Source organism: Petromyzon marinus, chromosome 17 (assembly GCF_048934315.1).
Source record: "Petromyzon marinus isolate PM22_M1 ecotype Great Lakes invasive population chromosome 17, UKy_Petmar_22M1.pri1.0, whole genome shotgun sequence".
Classification (NCBI taxonomy): Eukaryota; Metazoa; Chordata; class Hyperoartia; order Petromyzontiformes; family Petromyzontidae; genus Petromyzon; species Petromyzon marinus.
In genome coordinates, this window is record NC_133683.1 from 23062482 (window position 1) to 23087260 (window position 24779).

The 24779-nt window shown below is 41.6% G+C and overlaps 1 protein-coding gene across 2 annotated transcripts in view; it reads left to right on the forward strand.

Annotated features, from left to right (window-relative positions):
• Positions 1-15890, forward strand: part of LOC116943138 (latent-transforming growth factor beta-binding protein 1-like) — a 151130-nt gene extending 135240 nt beyond the window's left edge. For both annotated transcript variants that reach the window (XM_076067737.1, XM_032955719.2), the window contains 3 exons: positions 6190-6444; positions 8002-8151; positions 10321-15890. In XM_076067737.1, the coding sequence (XP_075923852.1) occupies positions 6190-6444; positions 8002-8151; positions 10321-10490 (575 nt within the window). In that variant the 3' untranslated portion in view covers positions 10491-15890. The remainder of the gene's footprint in view (positions 1-6189; positions 6445-8001; positions 8152-10320) is intronic.
• The last annotated feature ends 8889 nt before the right edge of the window (positions 15891-24779 follow it).

Consider the following 24779-nt stretch of genomic DNA (forward strand, 5'->3'; position numbering starts at 1 on the left):
TACTCGTTGGATGCATTGTGTTTTAAAATGTTTAGTAGGAGTTCTATATTGTGTGGGTGGAGCGACAGAACAGTGCACTTTATAATTAATATGGTGACCTAGGTTTTATTCTTGCCTATGGCCAAATCAGTGGAAAGTGTTGTTTGAACAAAAAACTGACCCCCGCGCTGACCAGTGTGGTGAGGTATAGTGAAACAGCTCCCATGGCCGAATCGGTATTGGGGAGGCCTTCATCCAGCAGTGAATTGACAAAAAAGGTATAACATATTTAATTTCTTGATTTGCATGCTTAGTTATGATTTAATATTGGAAACAATCGTGTTATAATGAAGAAAATGTATAATAATTCATGATGTATTGTATTCCAACATCTCTAACAATTACATAATTGATTTTATCATTGGTTGAACTTGTAGTCATCGAATGTTGAAATAAAGTGGTGCCCAAAGCCGTATATTTCCACAATAATTGATTACCATATATCGACTTACAAAAATAAAATCGACCCATCACAGGATTCCCACACACCGAGCACAATAAGCAATTGTGTTGAGTTCGGGCGATGTCTAAGAAAAAGACGTGGCTTCGGGAATGTTAAGTAAATAATAAAATGGAAAAGAAAACACGGTGATTTGGGTGTTTGCGTTGCTGAGTGGCCAGTCAGGACCTGTCCTATCAAAACTTGGAGGGGTGTAGATATGAAAGTGAGACTGTGTGACCTTTGTGTGTGCACCATGTGCAAAAAAAAAGGCAAGCCAAGTCTTCACTCCCAACAAAGCTCCATGGTCCTGCCTCTTGTAACTGCACGTAATTACGCGCGCACGCAAAAAGAGAGAGCTTTGTGCGAAAAGCTGGAAACGGTTATTTTTTTTTCATCTTTTAGCCGGTTTCATTTGTTCTAGCTTTCTTGTAGGTTGTCTGCCATCACAGTGTTTTTTAATTGTAGGATATTTTGCACCCTGTGAAAAAACTAAGATTAGCACTTGACTATGGGAGAGAGGTGGGCCACCGTGGGCTCTGACGTGACTTCAGAAAATTGAACACGGCGGTTGTTTGCGAGTCCCTCCCACGTGCCTATGCCGAGCGGGCGGTGTGGTGGATTGTTTTGACTATCCGTGTAGAATTAGTTTAAATATCCTCCAAAGCGATGGAGCCCTGAAACAACTAAGACTTCGAAGAAATTCACCATTTTGCCATGTATTCTCTACCATATATACTATACTCTAGGCCATGTATACTATACTACATCACACGCTTTCAGATGCACTTCTGCGGCCGTCTGGAATGTTCTTCCTTTCGATATTAGAAAGCCACTGCAGCTGTGCACTTTTAAATCTAGATTGAAAACTCCTTTCATTCTAACTGCTTTTTGTGTTTTGTTTGTTGTCCTTCACCGCACCCCTGATTAGTATGGTTGGCTACGTACGATGCGAAAGAAGTTTAACATATTCTTAGTTTTTTCGGTAAAGTCACGTTGAAGGGAAACAACAAAATAATAAAATATATATAAAACAATAAAAAATTCTCACGACGTTTCGACCATAACTCAAACACCTGAAGACGACCGTTTGAGTTATGGTCGAAACGTCGTGAGAATTTTTTTTATTGTTTTATATATATTTTATTATTTTGTTGTTTCCCTTCAACGTGACTTTACCGAAAAAACTAAGAATATGAATTACTGCAGTCACGAAAGCTTTAAATCAAAATTTAAGTTTAACATACATACGATGCTCTAATGTGAATACTGTCACCGTGTAATGTTTAGCTCACGTGACTTGAAATTCAGAGGTAAATGGTTCAATTCAAGCTCCTGGCATGGCAGTTGAAACAATGGGTGCATTTTTTAAGTCCACCCTCCTCTGTCTACCCAAAAGTATAAAGGAGTACATCACATTTCGTAAATCAACGGGTCGTATGTGGTGGGGTAAAGTGTGGCGAGCCACTCCCCAACCTTCCGACTTCCAAGATGTTTGGTGAGCGTGGAAGAGTCGGCCAAAACACTCTCTTCCACGCATCACATCAAGAGTGGCGTAAGCAATTGCGGGGCTGTGCCTTTACCTTTTAGGCACTATAGTTGGGGTCAGGCTCACGTGTTTGCTGAAACAGCCATTGGCACATGATTGCAAAAAATCAATGACAAGGGAACATTTTTTAAGAGATTAAGACCTAGACCTTAAAATCACAGTCATAAGAATAGACTGATATTTGATTTGCGAAGTCCGGTCTTACATCATGCGAGGTACAGTCTCGGATGTTACATGTGTCCGACATATGGGGTTTGTGGTATCTTTAAACAGCTTGTCACAAGATAATACGGTTTGTTGATTTTCATAAATCCTTTTAGGTGGGTGGGTATGCATGGAATATTTTTTATGTAGCATGGCTCAATAAAATATTTTAGCGCCACGACTCAACAGGTTGTTTCTATGGGGTTAATAAAGCAAGTGCCACTTCGTGGAAAGTCGACAGTCATTGACTTATTGACATACTGGCCCCACCATAATAATGTGTAATTTCCAGCATTGGCTAAGAGCCATAGACAGAGACAAGCATCGGCCAATTGTTTGTTTTGGTATAGCGACTCTCACACATGTTTTGACTGGTATCTCCACGCCGACCATCGAACTCGGCAAAGTGTTGGATTGCGCAGAGCCTGCTCAATTGCAGCTCTACACATCTGTGCAGTAAAGCGTTCACACATGTTTGCCATTCCTTGCCGCGTTGGGATGGCGCATGTCAAACCGGACGCGGCACTTGACGAGTATTTACCGGAATTCTTTTGCGCTGCGCGTTATCCGTTTTGCAAGGGGGTGAGGGGGGCGTTTGGAGGGGCTGGTAAAAGGTGTGGACAGTTGACTTCCAGTGAACTGACGGATCGTTTAAAAAACAGAGCCATTCATATGAAGACAAATGCTCCACGGGGCCACCAGAGTTGTTGCTCCGGCACTGAGTAAATGGAGTGCTGAAAAAAATGCATCATCTCCAGTGAGCTGCCGCATTATGTAAGCACTGAGCAAAGCGCCTCCTGCAGAACTAAATCTGTGGGTCATGTCCACTGACCTAAAGATGTATGTATACACACACAGTGCGTGTTTGTACAAATGTGTATTTTAGTAGGATGTCTTAGACGTTTTGTATTCCGATCAGCAGCACTGCAAGGATTATTGGCGTATTGCCATGCCTCCCCTCCTGTTTGCCCAACCCTTGACAATTACCCACAAATAGACATCATAAATTTGGAAACACAAATACATGTGTTCTGATTAGATTCCAAGTCAATCTGCTGGTAGGGAAGTGTACAATCTATTGCAGATGATAATGCAAAACGTTCAAAAGCTACTTTTCAAGATGTTATAAAGAATGCAATGTATTTGCACTGACAATACAAGTGTTCCATACTCAAGCGTTCATGAGCCAGTGCTGTTGTGGAAATTCCATATTCATGTGACAGGGACCAGTCTATCCATTTAAAACCCACTGTTAACTTATCACAAAGTTGTAATAATTGTATTTACCTTAACCCCTGGGAAATGAACCCACAACCTGATGGAGACTATCAGGTAGAGTGTTTGCGTGTTTTATAATTGTTAGGCAGCATTGTAACGTATTTTTTCCAGTGCTTAGTTCGAGTATTTTAGGGCAAACAGGGTCATGCAGTGGTGACAATTGTGCTTCACAGCAAGAAGGCCCTGGGTTCGATTCCTGTCTTGGGTGCCTTTCCGTGTGGAGTTTGTATATTCCCTCCCTGTTCAGCATGGGTTTCATCTAGGTTATCTGGTTTTCTCTCGTAGCTGAAAAAACAACCAATGTAACTAGCATTGGCCAAACATCCCAATGCCTAGAAATTACCAGCAAATTATTGAATTTAGATTACACTTAACAATTACAGAATATGGCAGCACCCTCCTGAAGTGTCAGAAACTCAATGAGGCCTTGCTGGGTTACAACAAATTCAATAATTATCATGATAAAAATAATTGATCTTCAGTAGACTCAAGAACTTCCTTTTTTCTGCCTATGTCTATTTCCATCATCCCAAATTGTGTGGTTCAGTGGAGACGTCATCTTATCCCCGCACCCTCTTCTACCTCACCAGCTGCTTCCCCTTAAACATAAAAATTTATACTTTTTCAACCATTGTGCACAGGTTATGGTTAAATTCCTTATCGTCAGATTGTATGGTATACCCTTTTGAGAGCGAGTGGCATTCTGCCCAAAGTTTTCAAGAAGATGGAATAAACGTTGAAAAGTACGATTCTGGCATTGACAGATGCATGCTGGAAATTACACATAAAGAGGAACTCATACTGACTCATAGTAGTGCTTGAGCATGACGCAGCGCTAGAACGGACGATGTTGGATGGATGAGGGACTGGTGATGGAATTGCAGCTGAAGGAGGGAATGTGCAACATGCCCAACAATACGACTACTCTGGAGATGGAGCAATCGAATCGGTGTGTGTGCTCCATTCTTTAGGGTGCCAGCTCCATTGTTAGTCTCAAGCACCGGCCTTCATCCAGCGATGTGCCCTGCTCAATCTCACCTTTCTTAACAGTCAAACAATTGGAGGAGCGTTGCGTACCGATTGCTCATGTTTATTTAGTGCCGGCTTTAGCACTGACAGCGAGAGGTCTGCAGATGTATTCATGTTCAGTGACTCATGACCATACACTGCTCTGATGATGCATCTGTCAATTTAATTGCCCTTGTTTATACACTTTACTTACATTGTCGAATATTTGTTATTGTTGTAGTTTTATTTTATTATTGTTTTAAAAAGAGATGGTCAGCCCATCTTCGAATGTCTTTTCTCAAATTCTGACAGTAATATATGCCAAGAGAAATAAATCCTTACGAGGAAATTTTGGATGCAGGGAAAACCAAGAGGGACCGTCTGAGAAAGGCAATACGACAGGATGTATTCAGAGGGGTCTGAAAAATCAACGCAAATACAGAGAACAGATTTTACTTGGAGTGGACATGTAGAACCTCATGTGTAACATTTTAAGCTGGCTCGCTGCAGTGGCCTGTATTTCACACACATGCAAACTACGCTTTGCCTCGGCACTTTTCCAAATGAACGTGAAGGGAATATTATCGCTCGAAGATCTGCTCGGACAGGTCAGAAACCTATTTTCCCTACGACCTCGCTTGGCAAACCTTGCGACTTGGCAATTTTACAGCAAATTCTGAATTATGCACAGGTCACCGACCCTGTCTCCAAAGTGTTCAATTACAGGTGTGCGCAACCATACCTGGCAAGACAATATATATGCTTCATATTTAATTTAGACTTTTCCTCAATTTTATTACATTGTTTTGCTTTCATATTCACGTCATGAGAGGCAGCATCCTTGAGGAACTCTAATAGAGCAATGTGTCGCCTCACCTGGTGTTCGAGAATAACCTCTGCAAGAAAGAGATATCACAAAAGTACCACTGCATTCCTTCAAATAGCAGTCAAACTGATACGTTTGTTTTTCTCAGAGCTGGAATTTAGCCAAACTAAGTGAAAAAGCAAATGTTATATGATGGGATTTTTTTTTATAGTTATTGGAAACCAGGCTAAGCCCTTCAACTCATACACTTGAAAACTTGGCTGGGTTAGCACCCGGGGGATTTCTCAGAGGAATTATTATTTACCAGGTGGTGCCTAAAAAAGCTACCACCAGGATTAGCGAAACGTCAGACATCGTGCGGATTAGCACGGTTGGCTATGTACGGTGCCAGGCCAGGTGCACTCTGAGGCTATGCAAAGTATTGAAGGCTTGCTGTGACAGGTCACGGGACAGATCCAAGGTGCCATGTGTTGACTAACCGAGATGGCTGACATATGCACCAGCTGTGCCCCCTACTGCGCAAATTCGCTGCATTTTCGCTGCCCGGCGCTCCGCTCGTTGTTGTGTGCCGTCACTCCTCTCATGCCAAATAACACGCGGTACAACCTGCAAACACGTTGGAGAGCTTTTCAACCGCGAAAACCTATAGCAATATATCCTGGAGTTCCGTCACCTTGGTCACAATAACGAAAAACGACTTTCATTCTCATGAATAATTCGGCCATCGCTCCAAGCAAGCGCGGCGTTGGATTCGCATTAACGTTTTTTTGCTCCCTCTGTGTCTCTCTCTCTCGCTCCCTCCCGTGACCTCCGCCCGCCGCTCCCCTCTCTCGCCCTTTGCTGCAGACGACTACCTCACGCTGTGCAACATCCGCATGCGCGCCGAGGCGCAGACCTTCGAGGAACCTCATTTCGGCGAGCAGTACCCGTTTGAGCCTCACCTCCTGCCGGCCGAGCGTGGAGACTTCCCGCCCCAGACTGGGGCGCAGGGGCACCTGCCCTTCCGCGGGCTCACAGAGATGCAGCCTTACCCCGGGCAGCAGGAGAACGCCGGCCATGACCTGATGCCCGGCATCCTGCCGCTCTACTCCACTGACGATTGTGAGTGCCGCTGTACATATATATATACCACCAAATATACACACATATAACATGTATATACATATATACACAGTATTCCCTCGTTACTTGCGAGGGATACATTCCGGAGATGCTCATGAATAGCAAATTTCGCCCATAATTATATTGGCCTATGGAAAACCTATCTTTTAAATTAATTACCTTAATTAAAAACGAAATTAAGGTATTAAATACATGAACATGATCTCATTATATCTCATCGCTTTATCTCATCACTTTATCTTTCATCACTTCATGTCATCACTGTACATCATCACTTTCTCACATCACATTCTCTCTCATCACTGACCTTCTCGCTCCTCTCTCAATGCAGTTGTGTAGAGTTCAAGATGCGATTCGTGGATAGCAAGTTCTTGAATAACGAGGGAATACTGTATTCAGAAATACTGGACATCTGTGAAAAAGAGCTGTATAGCTCATCGTATTCCTCAGTATCAATAAAGATTATGATTATGACATACATACAGGTCGTGAGTTCAACTGAGTCGCAGACGTACTCTTGGAGGCAACACATTTATTTAAATTTTGACTTAAAGCTTTCGTGACTGCAGGAATTCATACTAAAATAATGTATTATTAATAATATAATTAATAATACATTATTTTATTATTTTCCTTCTATCTACGTGACTTTACCGAAAGACCCAAAGAGTATACATTTATTTAACACCAACACACGGGGTAACTGCCCCTTAACAGAATAACAACCTATGGTGGTTGACCACCAGGCTAACTGCACTAATGACAACGTATCTAGTGTAGTTAGCCTGGTGGTCACCACCAGGCTAATTGCACCAATGACAATGGAACTAGCGACTACGGACCGGGACCACAGCTCAGGTCCAGGTCCACGTGTTGGAGACTCGTTGAGCGGAGAATGGAGAACGTAGAGCATAGACGAAGGTTTCTTCAGGATGAACAACAATGCCAGTCCCTCTGGAGACCCAACTTAGATCCTCTGCGGCGTGGCTGGCTCCGCCGGTTGGCCACGACCACCTTCCAGAATCCTCGAGCAGGATCTGGACCCGGACCACGTGACCATCCCTAGCCCCCGCTTGTGGCCCTTTGTAGACTACATCGGTCACGTGTCCTCTCGGGTCAACCAGAGTGCCATGGCCATGAGTAACATCGTTCCTACGGTCGTGATTCTTATAAATCCTTACCTGAGTCGCGCTCCAATGGGTATTTGGGTTGTACCTTGTTTTGGTGAATTGAGTTCCTGAAGAAGCTCCCAGGAGCAAAACGTCGAGCATTGTGCCGAACAGAATCAGAATCTTTATTCCGACTGGAGAGATGCGATGAGCTCTGGTGCTCTTTTTCCACTGATGTCCGGTAGGGCGGGTCAGCAAGTTAACAACACCGCAGTGCAACCCGAAAACACATCGGAGAGCCGCACAACACAACCGTGAACACCTACGTGTACTTCCGTTTTAATCTCTCAAAAGGAGTTGTTTTATGAAGAGCACTGGCTTCCTCTTTGTCTTGACACATCCTCTTGTTTGGCCGGTGAACCCACAGACAATTACAACCGATACGAGGGTCTGCAGGCGGAGGAGTGTGGCATCGCCCACGGCTGTGAGAACGGGCGCTGCGTGCGTGTGCCTGAGGGATTCACGTGCGACTGCTATGAGGGTTACCGCCTCGACACCTTGAGCGTCGTTTGTGTCGGTGAGCACATCAATGCGTTCATCACCATGGGTGGGGGAGGGGAGGAATTGACGGAACCATGAACATTTAGATTGTATTGATATTTTATTGATATTTAACAGTGAACATTTATTGAGTGTTTTTTTAATGAATGTAGGACCTTATTTAATAAGCGTGAGGTTTCACAACAACCACTGCCCCCCCCCCCCCCCCCCTTGGATGTTTCAACATCATGCACCATTCTCACTTTCATCATCATTGTCATTGATTTTACATTGCCATCATTATTATCATCAAACAAAAGCCGCCATTGTTATCATCGAGATCAAACTGTCGAAAATGTTACCGTAGTTCTTATTGTTGTCATTGTTATTGTTAAACATCATCCTTGTTGTCATTGTCACATTCATTATCGTTAAACCAACATCATTGTCATTGTCTTTGTCATCGTTAAACTAAATGTTGCCATCATCAGCTTCATCAAACAGCATCCTCGTTGTCCATTATCATCATCACCATCATCACAAGACTAACGTGATCACCATCATCATCATTATCACAAGACTAACGTGATCACCATCATCATCACCATCATCATCATCACCATCATCTCCATCATCACAAGACTAACGTGATCACCATCATCATCATCACCTTCATCACCATTATCACAAGACTAACGTGATCACCATCATCACCATCATCACCATTATCACAATACTAACGTGATCACCATCATCATCATTATCACAAGACTAACGTGATCACCATCATCATCATCACAAGACTAACGTGATCACCATCATCATTATCATCATCATCACCATCATCACCATTATCACAAGACTAATGTGATCACCATCATCACCATTATCACAAGACTAACGTGATCACCATCATCATCATCATCATCACAAGACTAACGTGATCACCATCATCATCATCATCACAAGACTAACGTGATCACCATCATCATCACAAGACTAACGTGATCACGATCATCATCACCATCATCATCATCACCATCATCTCCATCATCACAAGACTAACGTGATCACCATCATCATCATTATCACAAGACTAACGTGATCACCATCATCATCATCACCATCATTATCATTATCACCATTATCACAAGACTAACGTGATCACCATCATCATCATCACCATTTTCACAAGACTAACGTGATCACCATCATCATCATCACCGTCATCACCATTATCACAAGACTAATGTGATCACCATCATCATCATCACCATCATCACCATTATCACAAGACTAACGTGATCACCATCATCATTATCACAAGACTAACTTGATCACCATCATCATCATTATCATAATCACCATCATCACCATTATCACAAGACTAACGTGATCACCATCATCATCACAAGACTAACGTGATCACCATCATCATTATCATCATCATCACCATCATCACCATTATCACAAGACTAACGTGATCACCATCATCATCATCACCATCATCACAAGACTAACGTGATCACCATCATCATCATCACCATCATCACAAGACTAATGTGATCACCATCCTCATCATCACAAGACTAACGTGATCACCATCATCATCACAAGACTAACGTGATCACCATTATCATCATCACAAGACTAACGTGATCACCATCATTATTATCATCATCACCATCATCACCATTATCACAAGACTAACGTGATCACCATCATCATCATCACCATCATCACAAGACTAACGTGATCACCATCATCATCATCATCACCATTATCACAAGACTAACGTGATCACCATCATCATCATTATCATCATTATCACCATTATCACAAGACTAACGTGATCACCATCATCACCATTATCACAAGACTAACGTGATCACCATCATCATCATCACAAGACTAACGTGATCACCATCATCATCGGTGTCCTTGCATGTGTGTTAAAAAAGACCTGAAACTAGCACAGCAGATCTTTTAAAATATATTTGACCAATTACGAGTGCTTTTCAAATCACTCTTCACAAGGATTGCAACATTTTTTGGACAGCAACATTTTTTAGGACAGCGACAACGGATCTAGATGGCACGCCAGCAGGGATTGAGCGTCATTTTAGCTGAGCGATATCTTTTGACTTTGATGTGCCATTCACTTCCCGCTCTCTCGCGATCAACTTGCTCCTCCTGTGACCTTCAGACGTCGACGAATGCGAGGAGCAGGATCCTCGAGCGCAGCTCTGCAGCAACGGTCACTGCGTGAACACCGACGGCTCGTACCGCTGCGTGTGCCGTCCGGGATACGCCGCCCTGCCCCAGCAACCCCACGCGTGCGTGCCCGTACTGCGGCACCCGCTCCCGTTCCAGTAGGCCGCTCGTCGTCTCCTCTTCTGGCCACCTAGCCCCGACGCGAGCTCGCCTGCTTGCCAGACAGCTTAGATCAATGTTGCAAGCTGGCCAGCCAGTGAGCCCGTGAGCTAGCCAGCTACGCAGTTGGCACCCCACGCTAGGCAGACTGATAGCCAGACGTCCTGTCTGTAAGTAATTCGGCGGTCTCGTCAGGAGACCTGCAGGTAAGCCAGGCTGCGAGCCAACCTGCCAACCGGCCACACGCAAAGCAGTGTTTTATGTTCAGATTCATTGGGGAGGGTAGGGGGGGAGGCAGGGGGAGGGCTTGGTTTGAGGATGCTGGTCGTGGGGTTTATTGGGCAAGGGAACTTGTGGCAGTATCAACGCAGTCAGTGTTCTACATTTATTGTATATAATTATTAAAATGTGCATCTCTATAGTTACAAATTCCAACAGTTTATATTTGAGCTCGGGAAAAGGGGCAGTGCTTAAAATGTACTTGGCCGAAATGCTGTTGATGCGTACTAATGGCCGAGATGCTAATAGCAAGCGAGTCTCTTTTGGGATTTAATTTAGTTCATTTCGCGTTTTACAGTTCATCAGGAAGTTGTGCTTCATGGCATAATTGAAATGCGAGTAACGTTAAGTTGCGAATTAACAGCGCTCGCCGATAATGCAGAAAACGCGTTATGGACTACGCTACCGATTATGGTGTAAACTCGCTGCAGACCCACAGGCAGGCACTGGTAAAGTTATGATATAGTCAGCAATGAAGACCCAAAGTCATCTGTCTTCGTACAACTGGTATTACAAACAGTAAAACAACAACAGCAAGATACCTGAATGTTCCTGTGAACATACCATTAAATGTTTTTTGTCAGCAGGAGTTGGTGAGGACTTTTAATATTATTGACATGAAGCACAGAAACAAGCAATTACGAACAGTGATTAAGTAACTTGGGGATTATATCACATACAGCCGCTTTACACGTTAAGAACATGTTAAAGGCATAGGTCGATGAATCTTTATTGTGATCTGTTCGTGACATGTCAAAACAAGATCAAAACACATTGACTATATAATGCCAAAAAATTAAGTTTTTACTAAATAAATATCAGAGCTATTTTGTTTGTATAGAAGCTTTATAATGAGACACTGTAAATATATTCTAAATATCACAGGGACATCATCAGGGTTTATTGCATAATGATGGAAATTTAAATATTTTCATGAATACTGATTTAATGTTTGGTCAGCAAATAATTTGGTTCCATTGGAGTATATTATTTTGCCCCATCTTAAATAACAATGATAATGTTATTGTTATATAAAAAAAAGGATATATCATTCAAATAGACTTGATGTATTTTGAGTTTAAGTAGCTTAGGGCCATTGAATATTGAATTTCATCTCAAAATTCAACACGTCAAATTATTTTCTCAAAACAATGGATAAAGCATTTTTTTTTAAATACTCGCAAATTAACCCTTTCCCATTTCGATACGTCTACAAGTTGCAGGGTGGGTCCCATTAGCATTAATTTTACTGAGAAAGGCATAGCTGTTTTAAAAAAAAAAACATTGTACTCACTACAGAGAACTGTAGCGACACAACCACACTCTATGAAAGCTGGCGCCAAACTGTGCCACACGACCTCCCTCATGGCCTTTTACTTCCAATTCCGTACACGTACAATGACGTCATCGGAATGTAATTGGAAGAAAAAATGATGACATGACGTGTACATCATCCGAATGGGAAAGGATTACGAACCTATCTTTGATTTCCGTGCATGATCTTCCTCTTTAGTTCCCTCCCATCGTCGTTTCGAGATGATGGGGCCGAATAAGATACCACCACCTGCTCCTGTCTCCCACCGGCTTCACGGCTTCCTTGTCACCCGCTTTGTCAGAGATAATTTCCCACCGAGTCAATTCAGTGCATTTTATTTTCTGCCATTCATTATTTTGTATTACCTTGATGATCTCGTCTTGGAGTATAGACCATCACGAAAACGTCGGTCATCCTGCACCTCCGATAAGCATGCTTGGTTACATTCGGTGCAAAAAAAGTTCAACATACATACATCCTCGCAGCAGCGGCTTTTGGCTAACCATCGAACAAATACAGTCACTGCATCGCGCGCTTTCAGATGCGCTTCTGCGGCCGTCTGGAACGCTCTTCCTTTCATCATGAGGAAGACATTTTTAAATCTGTTTTTAAAACTAAATTCTTGAGAACAGCTTTTTGTGTTTAGTTTGTTGTCCTTCCCAATCATCTCCGATTAGCACGGTTGGTTACGTATGGTTCAAAATAAGTTACTTTACCGAAAGAACCAAAGAGTATGGATCCCTGCAGTAACGAAAACTTCAAATCTAGATTGATACATACGTATACTTGTGCATCTAATTCCATGTATGGCATTCTATACGCATCTATTGTAGACCATGTGGCCAAATCACCCGAGTCGTTCTCCCTTGGATCTTCTCTATCCGTGCAAACCCCTGTCCTGTCCCATTCCTTCTCGTATTGCTCTGTCTCATTATCTGTCGTCTAGACACTCTCAACGTCCTTCTCCGTTCGCAGCGTATTCCCACAGTTGTTTTGTGTTCATCAGATGTTCTGGTTCTCTAGCGTTTAGAGACGTACGTGAATGTCGGCATGCAACTATGGTTTCACACACTTAGATTTTTGCTTGTAAGCATAATTTGTACTAAACCAGTTATTTTCTTGGTATTGACATATTGAATATTTGTTAATAAAGGGATGAACATGCATACGATGATCTTCAATTAAACTTAAACGCTAGTTTTACAGCAGTATAGAGGATGAGAATATGATTGCAAAATGAGATTGTTTCCTAAGTTGAAATTACAATTGAACATTTACACACGAGAGCAACATTTATCGCAGTCTTGTGAGGATATCAACATACCTTTTCAAACAATGTTAATTTCTTTGTTGTATTAAGTTATGACTTAAACAACATTGTTTGCAGTGTTTCTGAAATGTATTACTGCTGCACGATGCTACAAAATCCGTAGATTTGCAGGTGATGCCACCAAACACGTAAAAAAGGCGCAGCCCTGCAATTGCTGCTCACACCACTGCTGGTGGAAGGGCCTCCCCTAGACGGAGACCGAGAGTGCCCCTCTCTGGATGGTCTTCTTCTTCTTCCTCCTCCTCCTCTTCTTCTTCTTCTGCGCTTGCCAGACGTCTTGGAAGTTTTGGGAGTCATCCGCGCTTTGCCTCACCGCACGTGACCTACCAGTAGACCGGCCGTGGTCTAACCCAGTTATACTGCCTGGTGGGGCAGAAGCGACGGGGATTTTAATAAACTAGCATCATTGTTTCAGCTGCCACCCCGGGAGAATTAATCGAATCGGCGACTTCTGGATTGCAAGTCCACTTCGTGAACCATTGCCACTGCCATGGTAGCCTTGCCTGCCAAATTCACGACAGGATCCCCTCGACATCTGCGAGGGGATACATTCTGGAGATGCTCGTGAATTGTAAGTTTCGCGGATAATGATATTGGCCTATGAAAACCTATCTTTTTAATGAATTGCATTTAAAACATAAATAAGCTATTACATACATAACAATTATAATACAACGAAAAATAGTAATTGGTTATGATAAACAAAGTAAATAAAATAAATATTAACGTATTAAATGATAGTTCATAAATTAACTTACCGTAAATTATCTCATCACACTCATCACTCTATCTCATCACACTCTTCACACTATCTCATCACACTCATCACACTATCTCATCACACTCATCACTCTATCTCATCACACTCTTCACACTCATCACACTCATCACTCTATCTCATCACACTATCTCATCACACTCATCACTCTATCTCATCACACTCATCACACTCATCACTCTATCTCATCACACTCTTCACTGTATCTCATCACACTCATCACACTATCTCATCACACTCATCACACTATCTCATCACACTCATCACACTATCTCATCACACTCTTCACTCTATCTCATCACACTATCTCATCACACTCATCACACTATCTCATCACACTATCTCATCACACTCTTCACTCTATCTCATCACACTATCTCATCACACTCATCACTCTATCTCATCACACTCATCACACTATCTCATCACACTCTTCACACTATCTCATCACACTCATCACACTCATCACTCTATCTCATCACACTCATCACACTATCTCATCACACTCATCACTCTATCTCATCACACTCATCACACTATCTCATCACACTCATCACTCTATCTCATCACACTCTTCACACTCTGCACTGTATCTCATCACACTCTGCACTGTATCTCATCACACTCTTCACACTCATCACTGTATCTCATCACACTCATCACACTATCTCATCACACTCTTCACACTATCTCATCACACTCTTCACACTCATCACTGTATCTCATCACACTCTTCACACTCATCACACTCTTCGCACTCATCACTGTATTTAATCACGTTCTTTCTTTGCCTCTCGATGCAGTCGTGTAGAGTTCCAGATGCGATTGGCCGATAGCCAAAATCGTGGATAGCAAATTCGTGATTAACGAAGGGGATGCTGTACTTTGCAATAGAAGCCCGCTTGCAGTGTATGCATTTTCTGTTAATTCACGGCGCTGTGTTCTTCTTGTAAGCCTGACAGTCGTAAGTGGGTGGTGCATTCTGATGGCAATTTCTCTGGAGTGAAAACAATGTTCTGTTCACAAGTAAGGTGGTGTGTGCTATGGTGTCTGCAATTGTTTTATTTTAATATAGAGAATGTGTTGTAAAACAAGACAAAATAAGTCGAGGAAAGCTACTTTCCAGTGTATTGGTTTTGTAAGACGACATTTGAAATACAGCTATGGCAATAGAATGTACAATGCAAGTAAAATTACAATAAACACATTGAAAGGAAATGTAGCATGGCACATGGCATCCTTTAGTTATCTGAAAACAAAAATGTTCATTCTTACATAATACAAAGTGACATTTAGGACTGCATATTTTATATTGTTGCTTAAACTACATCAACATAATCTGTTGTGGTGTTTTATGTCAGAGAATATGGCTTGAATCGACATCAGCTGTGCTATTTTGTAAATTAATCAGTTTTATTTGTCATGGTCTTAACAACACTGAGTCTTAATAGAAAGTGGATTGTACTCTGGATATCTATTGCATATGAATGGTGCCTTAATAACCTCTGCTTCGAATATGAAAAAAATGCTATAGATACATTTAGAGAAACAGCTGGTTAAATGATCCCCCTTTTTAATTTGACAATGAAACGATGTTATTGAAATGTTGTGTGTTGAGTGCTGGTCTGTAAATTAGGTGTGTATTTGCATCTCAAAGTATGTATTAATTTGCCTAAATAAAGCCAAACTATTAAAATGCAATTGCAAGAGTGCACATTATTTTCAGTTGCTCTGCCATAATTGTTTATATGCCAGCAATGTACATACTACACGTAGCAGGGTTGTTCAAGGTTAACTTGCACTTTTTAAAAATGTGAAACTGAGTAAACCTCATCTTATCTTTCCCGGTATTCCCCCACTACACACACAGATTTGTCCCATCGGTATAATAATACCTTCATGCCAGAATGAACGCAGACGTTTTTGGACATCTGCTTTAAAATTCCTCGTCACTGTTTACTGACACGCATCGATGTCAAGCTATTTGCACCATTCACACTTCGACGTGACAGCCCGTGTCACATTTTTATTTGCCAGTAATTGCATTACAACACGTTGGTCTCATGGATTTAGGACAAATTATGCTTACCAACAAAAATCAAAGTGAAATGTTTTTGTCGCGTGCCGATTTCATGTATGGCTCGGCTCCAAATGAAGAATGAGAAAATTCAATCAACAAAAAATACATCAACTGCAACAATGAGCAGCTTGAAAATGGCACTGAGTGTCGACTTCAGAAAATGAGACACGGAGATAATGAATGGGACGGGGGTCTACACGGACATTGCAGATCCAAGGGACAACTCCCGCGTCATCTTGGAAATGCCCAGACTGCTTTGCGAAGCTGTGACGCCATGATGTTGCTGCCACTATCGCTGCTGATTTTTAGTGATCATTAATTATGGTCAAGCTTTGATCTAACTTCTTTTACAAATAAAAAATGTGATCATTTCAAACTAGATTCGAAGCTTTCGTGACTACAGGAATTACTCTTTGGCTCTTTCTGTAAAGTCACGTAGAAAGAAATTAAATAATAATGGAATACGACGTTTCGATTGCAACACAAGCGACCATCATCAAGTAAGAATTAATGATAAAACACAGACACGGAAGCAACACAGGCAGACATACATGCAGAGAGAGACACACAAAGACATACACCAAGACGTGTCTGTTTTATCATTCATTCTTACCTGATGATGGTCGCTTGTGTTGGAACCGAAACGTCGGATTATATTATTTTATTTTCTACGTTACTTTACCAAAAGAACCAAAGAGTGATAATTTCAATAATGTGCTTTCTAACATATAGGAAAACTGTTATCCTTGAACTTATTCCCTGCCAATTCCTTATCCTTTGCAACCGTTGGGTCTGCGAAGACACCCAATATCTGCAGCCCCGTTCTTCCTATTATGAACGATTTCAGCCCTCCCCTGCCCCCCCGTAGATATATGGAGTAAAATCACAGATAACCTTGTAGATATGAGGATCTGTGATATCGGTCCCACCCCCACATCACCATGGACAAGACGAGTTCTGTATTTGACATTACAAAGCAGTCTTAAGAAATCAATTATGAGACAGATTATATTCCTCCCTCGATGAAGTGAAGGATTGTTAAGTATAGCAAACAATGGTACGTTTCACATCACATTATTTTCATGTTGAAAGGCGCACGATATATTGCAATTTACAAGTTATGCTGCAGCTGAGTGTTCACTTTGCATGGGTTTCACTCCCAGTGGTGGCTCTGGCGAAATTGTGCTGTTAGGTTGCATTGCTTCGAAGTCACTTCAGGACGAGTCCCCCGTGGGTCTAGACACCAGCGTAGCAGCTGTCCACAGTGGCTTTGTTCCCAAACTCCTTCCAGAGAGTACATCTGGCGTTTGATGTTGAAGGAATGGGCACACGTCCCACCTCATTATATTGGGCTCCGCACTTCTGCTTACACGGAGATTATCTATTTGAAACGTTTGCCTGGTATTCATGTTTAAATATTTCCCATTTATCGACACGGTAATAATCGCTACATACCTTTATCAATCCACTGCTGGATTAAGGGCTCCAAATGCTGTGGCAGTTATAGAGGGTTGTTTGACCCTACTTCATCTTACTGGTTAGTGTGGGTTTCTGAAGAAGGGCGCCCTGCACCGGTTCAGATATCCCTTCGCCACTGTTGTTAGCTGTGGCCAAAATCTAAATTCAGATCAGTGCACTAACCACTGCGCCACCGCTCTCCACATTGTTTACGATTATGACAATACAGTTATTGTGCTAAATATAACGCTTAATTCTTGTTCAGCTATAAATAATCCATTAATTTTATCAGTGAGTATATTACAGGGATTATTTGTGGGTGGTCAGTTATATTTTACTTTTTAAGTAATACAAACCAGAGTCAAATGCATCGCTGGAGCATACGACATGTTTATCTTTGTGATATGTACTGGAACATTAAAACACATTTTTGAGAATATACACGATCTATTCAATAATGTTTACATTTGCTTTTTGTTAATCTCACTGGCGAACAGAAAAGCACGAAGTGAAAAAAATGGTAATTAAATTAAGCTGTGGAATTTCTACAGCTGTGCACTCATGCTGTAGTGACCGACTGCAATGTTCGCTCCAGCCAGCAAAGGTGAAGCATCGAATCCTCTATCGTTTTGCTCCACCTGCAGACGAAGGAAGCGCAGTGTTTGTCTGTGATGGTGACATCACGGTCCGCTTTCCATTGAGGAAACCCAGGGCAGGTCTGATCTCAGCCCTTCCAAATACACAAACACGCTCTTGGAATCATTACCTGTTTTATTTTCTATACACAGTATGTGTCCGCTGCTTAGAACGGAGGTTGCCTCCTCTCGCTCACCCTGAATACGTTTCATCGTGTCTAATCTCAGAAGCTAAGTATTCTCAAGCCCGGGTTTGTTCTTGAATGGGTCACTTGCCTGAGACTATCAGATGTTGTTAGCTTGACCTGTAGGGAGCTTTGAGGAGTATTCCATTGTAGGTAAAGATGTTTTGACGTTACCAACCTCTCATTAATGGGATTAGTGAAACATCCCATTGCAGGACCCTCCCAAAAAAAAGAGTTGAAACTCAGTTGAGGTTTATCTGGATACCAAACTCAGTTGAGGTTTATCTGGATACCAAACTCAGTTGAGATTTATCTGAATACCAAACTCAGTTGAGGTTTATCTGGATACCGAACTCAGTTGAGGTTTATCTGGATACCAAACTCAGTTGAGATTTATCTGGATACCAAACTCAGTTGAGGTTTATCTGGATACCAAACTCAGTTGAGATTTATCTGGATACCAAACTCAGTTGAAGTTTATCTGGATACCAAACTCAGTTGAGGTTTATCTGGATACCAAACTCAGTTGAGGTTTATTTGGATACCAAACTCAGTTGAGGGTTATCTGGATACCAAACTCAGTTGAGGTTTATTTGGATACCAAACTCAGTTGAGGTTTATTTGGATACCAAACTCAGTTGAGGGTTATCTGGATACCAAACTCAGTTGAGGTTTATTTGGATACCAAACTCAGTTGAGGTTTATTTGGATACCAAACTCAGTTGAGGGTTATCTGGATACCAAACTCAGTTGAGGTTTATTTGGATACCAAACTCAGTTGAGGTTTATTTGGATACCAAACTCAGTTGAGGGTTATCTGGATACCAAACTCGGTTGAGGTTTACCTGGATACCAAACTCAGTTGAGGTTTATCTGGATACCAAACTCAGTTGAGATTTATCTGAATACCAAACTCAGTTGCGGTTTATCTGGATACCGAACTCAGTTGAGGTTTATCTGGATACCAAACTCAGTTGAGATTTATCTGGATACCAAACTCAGTTGAGGTTTATCTGGATACCAAACTCAGTTGAGATTTATCTGGATACCAAACTCAGTTGAAGTTTATCTGGATACCAAACTCAGTTGAGGTTTATCTGGATACCAAACTCAGTTGAGGTTTATTTGGATACCAAACTCAGTTGAGGGTTATCTGGATACCAAACTCAGTTGAGGTTTATTTGGATACCAAACTCAGTTGAGGTTTATTTGGATACCAAACTCAGTTGAGGGTTATCTGGATACCAAACTCAGTTGAGGTTTATTTGGAGACCAAACTCAGTTGAGGTTTATTTGGATACCAAACTCAGTTGAGGGTTATCTGGATACCAAACTCAGTTGAGGTTTATTTGGATACCAAACTCAGTTGAGGTTTATTTGGATACCAAACTCAGTTGAGGGTTATCTGGATACCAAACTCGGTTGAGGTTTACCTGGATACCAAACTCAGCATTTATGTAACAACTGGTCCCTGCCATAGAAACGTGAAAAGTTCACATTTCCAACTTTCCACTACTCCATCAGGACCACGACAGAGGCTGAACACTCCTTGCTTTTGCTGACAATCCCTCGGTATGCAAACGTTGTTCACCCAGGGCACCGTGTATGTTAATCTTGGCTCTGGACTACGAATAAACATGAGCATTGCCAAGGCTAACTTGATGACTTAGACACCCATGCATTTTGACTCCAGTACTTATTTTTTTCACACCAAGAGAAATATACAACTGCCTTTCTTTATGCACCGACCGTGCGTTCACACCTTTTATCTACATTTCCTCTCAAACTGAAAGAAGAGTCCTAATTTATACAATGTAAACATTGCGGTTGAAGGACATCTCACCTCGGATTGCTTTTTTCAGTTCGCGGGGGGAAGGGGAGGATTGGGGTGCAAATGTCAATGTCACAGCTGTTCAGGAATCCTTCTAGCAAAAGCTTTCAGACTGTGCTTTGATAACATCAAAGCCTCGCTTGTCTCACACCAATTGGACATGTTCTAAAAGCAGCCAATAGTCAATGAGACTGGAGTGGTTGGCACACTACATTTGCAATCCAGAGGTTACTGGCACGGCGGTTTACCGACTTCAAAACAAATGGCTCTTCTTGTTATATTGGTTGCCTACCCCTGCTCTAGATAGAGTTTCTCTCTGTATGTATATTGAACGTCTTTCGCACCCTACGTAGCCAACCGTGCTAATCGGAGGAGCGCCCCCGAGGGAAAGCCCTTCTGCCAGCAGCGGCATTAGCAAGCAATTGCAGGGCGGTACCTTTACCTTCACCGAGTCAATAAGACCGGTTAACGTTAGTATAAAAGTTATACATGCTTGACCAGTGGGTAAGGGGGGGCACGCGTTTGTAAGTCATCACTTTGGTGATTCACTAAAAGAGTATTTGTTTGAATTGTTTTTTTTTTACTGTGAACAGTTTATCATGAAATGATTGCCACCATATGGGTGAAAATGCAGTTAGTACCCGTGTGTCAGCAGCTGAGTGAGTTATGGGTGGCTAAGGTGTTGACACAAAGGAATGCATCCTGGATTGCACGTGCAAATAAAATAATTATAATCATAATGATACATAATAACTCCAGCAGTCCACTGCTGGATGAAGACCTCCACATGCTATGTTGGTCATGGGGTCTTTTTTTTGTTTACCATACTTACCCAAATTTGTCAGTGCCGTTTGGTGAAGGGGGGTGAGGACTGGTTCTGATATCAGTCACCACTGATGCTAGCCATGGCTGCGAATCAAAATGAGGTCAGCGGGTTCATCGAGCAGTGTGCTAACAAAAGCGCCACGACTCCCCCGCTTATAAAAAGAAGCTCAACCATGCATTACGTGGTGGCAGAATGCACTTATAGTCCAGGAATGTTAAATATTTGGTTAACTCATCCATTTAATGATTTCTACATCTGCCCCATCATTTACTATTCATATCATTACCGTCATCCCATATTACCGTTTTCACAGCAATTTATCAAACATTTTTTTACCTTTCTTCCACATAAGTCACATATGTACATTTAGAATTAGCAAATTATTTGCTAATAATGCCCTTATTGTACCTTACAATGAAATTTGAATACATTGCGCACGGTATAGACGTGTGTTCTTGCACTGACATCACCAAATGTTTTTTTTTAGTTCCAACACGAACGTTTAATTAACTGTAAGCAATATTGCGTGAGACCTTCAGACTAATTACCCTGCTGCAATGCGTCACAACGGATATTGAACCGAGTACATTATCAGGCAGAAAAAATTGGCCTTGCGGCCTTGCGCTCCGACTGTAATGCAAACTTTGGAATGAGCCACGTGAAACAAAACTGCAGGACATAGCCGTGATTAATGTGGGTTCATACCACCAGCCACGATTCTTCAATATCCCACAATCGTGAGTTGAGCTCAATTAAATGGTTGCATCACGTATGAACCTACCAACTTCATCCTGAAAGTTCAAGACACCCTCATTTTTTATTGAAGACTTCACACCAGGCCTTTTTGCAGCAACATGTGGAACTGACTCCTTTGTTTTCTCTCCCCACACAGCGCAATTTTAAAATGTTATTTGGAAATATTACGGCAGCACTCAAATATTTTTTTGTATGAACTCGCCCCATGTATTAGTGGGTTGCTACAATAAAATGTTCTACGATTGCTATGTTGAGCAATTCGGTAATGGAAAGTGAGGAACATTTTCCCAAGCAGGGCTGTCAAGACCCAGAGAAACGTTCCAAGTGGAGAACATTCTCCACTAAACATTCTCCACTAAATATTCTCCACTAAACATTCTCCACTAAACATTCTCCACTAAACATTCTCCACTAAACATTCTCCACTAAACATTCTCCACTAAACATTCTCCACTAAACATTCTCCACTAAACATTCTCCACTAAACATTCTCCACTAAATATTCTCCACTAAACATTCTCCACTAAACATTCTTCACTAAACATTCTCCACTAAACATTCTCCAGTAAACATTCTCCACTAAACATTCTCCACTAAACATTCTCCACTAAACATTCTCCACTAAACAGTCTCCACTAAACATTCTCCACTAAACATTCTCCACTAAACATTCTCCACTAAACATTCTCCACTAAACATTCTCCACTAAACATTCTCCACTAAACATTCTCCACTAAACATTCTCCACTAAACATTCTCCACTAAACATTCTCCACTAAACATTCTCCACTAAACATTCTCCACTAAACATTCTCCACTAAACATTCTCCACTAAACATTCTCCACTAAACATTCTCCACTAAACATTCTCCACTAAACATTCTCCACTAAACATTCTCCACTAAACATTCTCCACTAAACATTCTCCACTAAACATTCTCCACTAAACATTCTCCACTAAACATTCTCCACTAAACAATCTCCACTAAACATTCTCCACTAAACATTCTCCACTAAACATTCTCCACTAAACATTCTCCACTAAACATTCTCCACTAAACATTCTCCACTAAACATTCTCCACTAAACATTCTCCACTAAACATTCTCCACTAAACATTCTCCACTAAACATTCTCCACTAAACATTCTCCACTAAACATTCTCCACTAAACATTCTCCACTAAACATTCTCCACTAAACATTCTCCACTAAACATTTTCCACTAAACATTCTCCACTAAACATTCTCCACTAAATAATCTCCACTAAACATTCTCCACTAAACATTCTCCACTAAACATTCTCCACTAAACATTCTCCACTAAACATTCTCCACTAAACATTCTCCACTAAACATTCTCCACTAAACATTCTCCACTAAACATTCTCCACTAAACATTCTCCACTAAACATTCTCCACTAAACATTCTCCACTAAACATTCTCCACTAAACATTCTCCACTAAACATTCTCCACTAAACATTCTCCACTAAACATTCTCCACTAAACATTCTCCACTAAACATTCTCCACTAAACATTCTCCTCGACACACCATAGGTTTGCGAGCCCCTCCACCACTCTAGTTTATTGCATCAACCTGTACCTTATTCGCTGTGGTCTCCACTAGAAACTGGGAAATGCCTCGGCGATAGATTTGCCCGACAACTTCCGTCAGCTTGCTGGATAGACACGTCCAAACAGGTAGCTCGTCACTTTAACAGTGGGGATCGGAGTCATAGTGATATGTCGGGATGTGACCTTGTCTTGATTTTTGGTGGGAATGAGAACAGAAAAGGTACAGAAGGCTGACTCAAATTCACACTGAAAACGGTTGAGCCGGAACGACTGAATGAACGCCTCACCTTCACTTAAAGTGTAGTTTTATTATTGAGCACTAGATAAAACCTCGTACCTTATTCGATTCATATATAGTGTACCTTCTCTTGGAACACATTTATCACGTAACACATTTGATTTATCAGTAAAATAGGACAAAAAAATTAAACTTGCTTCCTCCACCCTGCCTGCAATCTTCAGGAATTTAAGTACCTTTGATACCTTTGATCCTTACATTTTTGAGAGCTTCCCTAACCCGATTGAAATGAGGATTGTGCGCTGGAATCTATGATTAAGTGGATTTGCTCATTATGGTTTAATAAGAAGGGTTTCGCACCTCGGTTTAGCATGGTTGGCTACGTAGGGTGCGAAAAAAGTTCAAAATACACACATTGACCACCCTATTTCAGTCCTACCCATCATGCAACGTGCCAGTGACATCTTATGTTTTACTTTAATCAAAATGAGTTTATTCAGTTATACATTTCGACTATTGAAGGGCTTGTCCATTCCTCAATAGCCACTAATAGGTAACTAATCGTATGCCAATTCAAAACCTCTTAATCGGGAAACATTCTTAAAGTTACATTCTTATCGTTCCCCAACTCCACTAGACTCTGTCTCTCTGGCCTTTATTTATGTGCAACGAAGAAGAGCCATTACACAGACCGTTGCCTATTATGTATTCTTTCCTTTTCAGGCCACAGAGTTAGTGGCAAGTGGTCAGCCTTTATAACGGTGTGCGGACAAAGATGAGGTATCGGTATGTCTATGCCACATGGCAAGTCAATACTCTGGCAGTCATGGGAGGGAGCACATTCAAGAAGGTGACCACCGTGGAAATTGAGCGATGAGGGTCTGCTCACGTGCAGGAGATTCATGTTGACATCGCAGGACCGTGACGGATAGTGACAACTCAGGGAGGCCTTCATCCACAAGTGGGTGATCGTGGCTTATGATGCAGATAGTGTTCTGTTTGTAT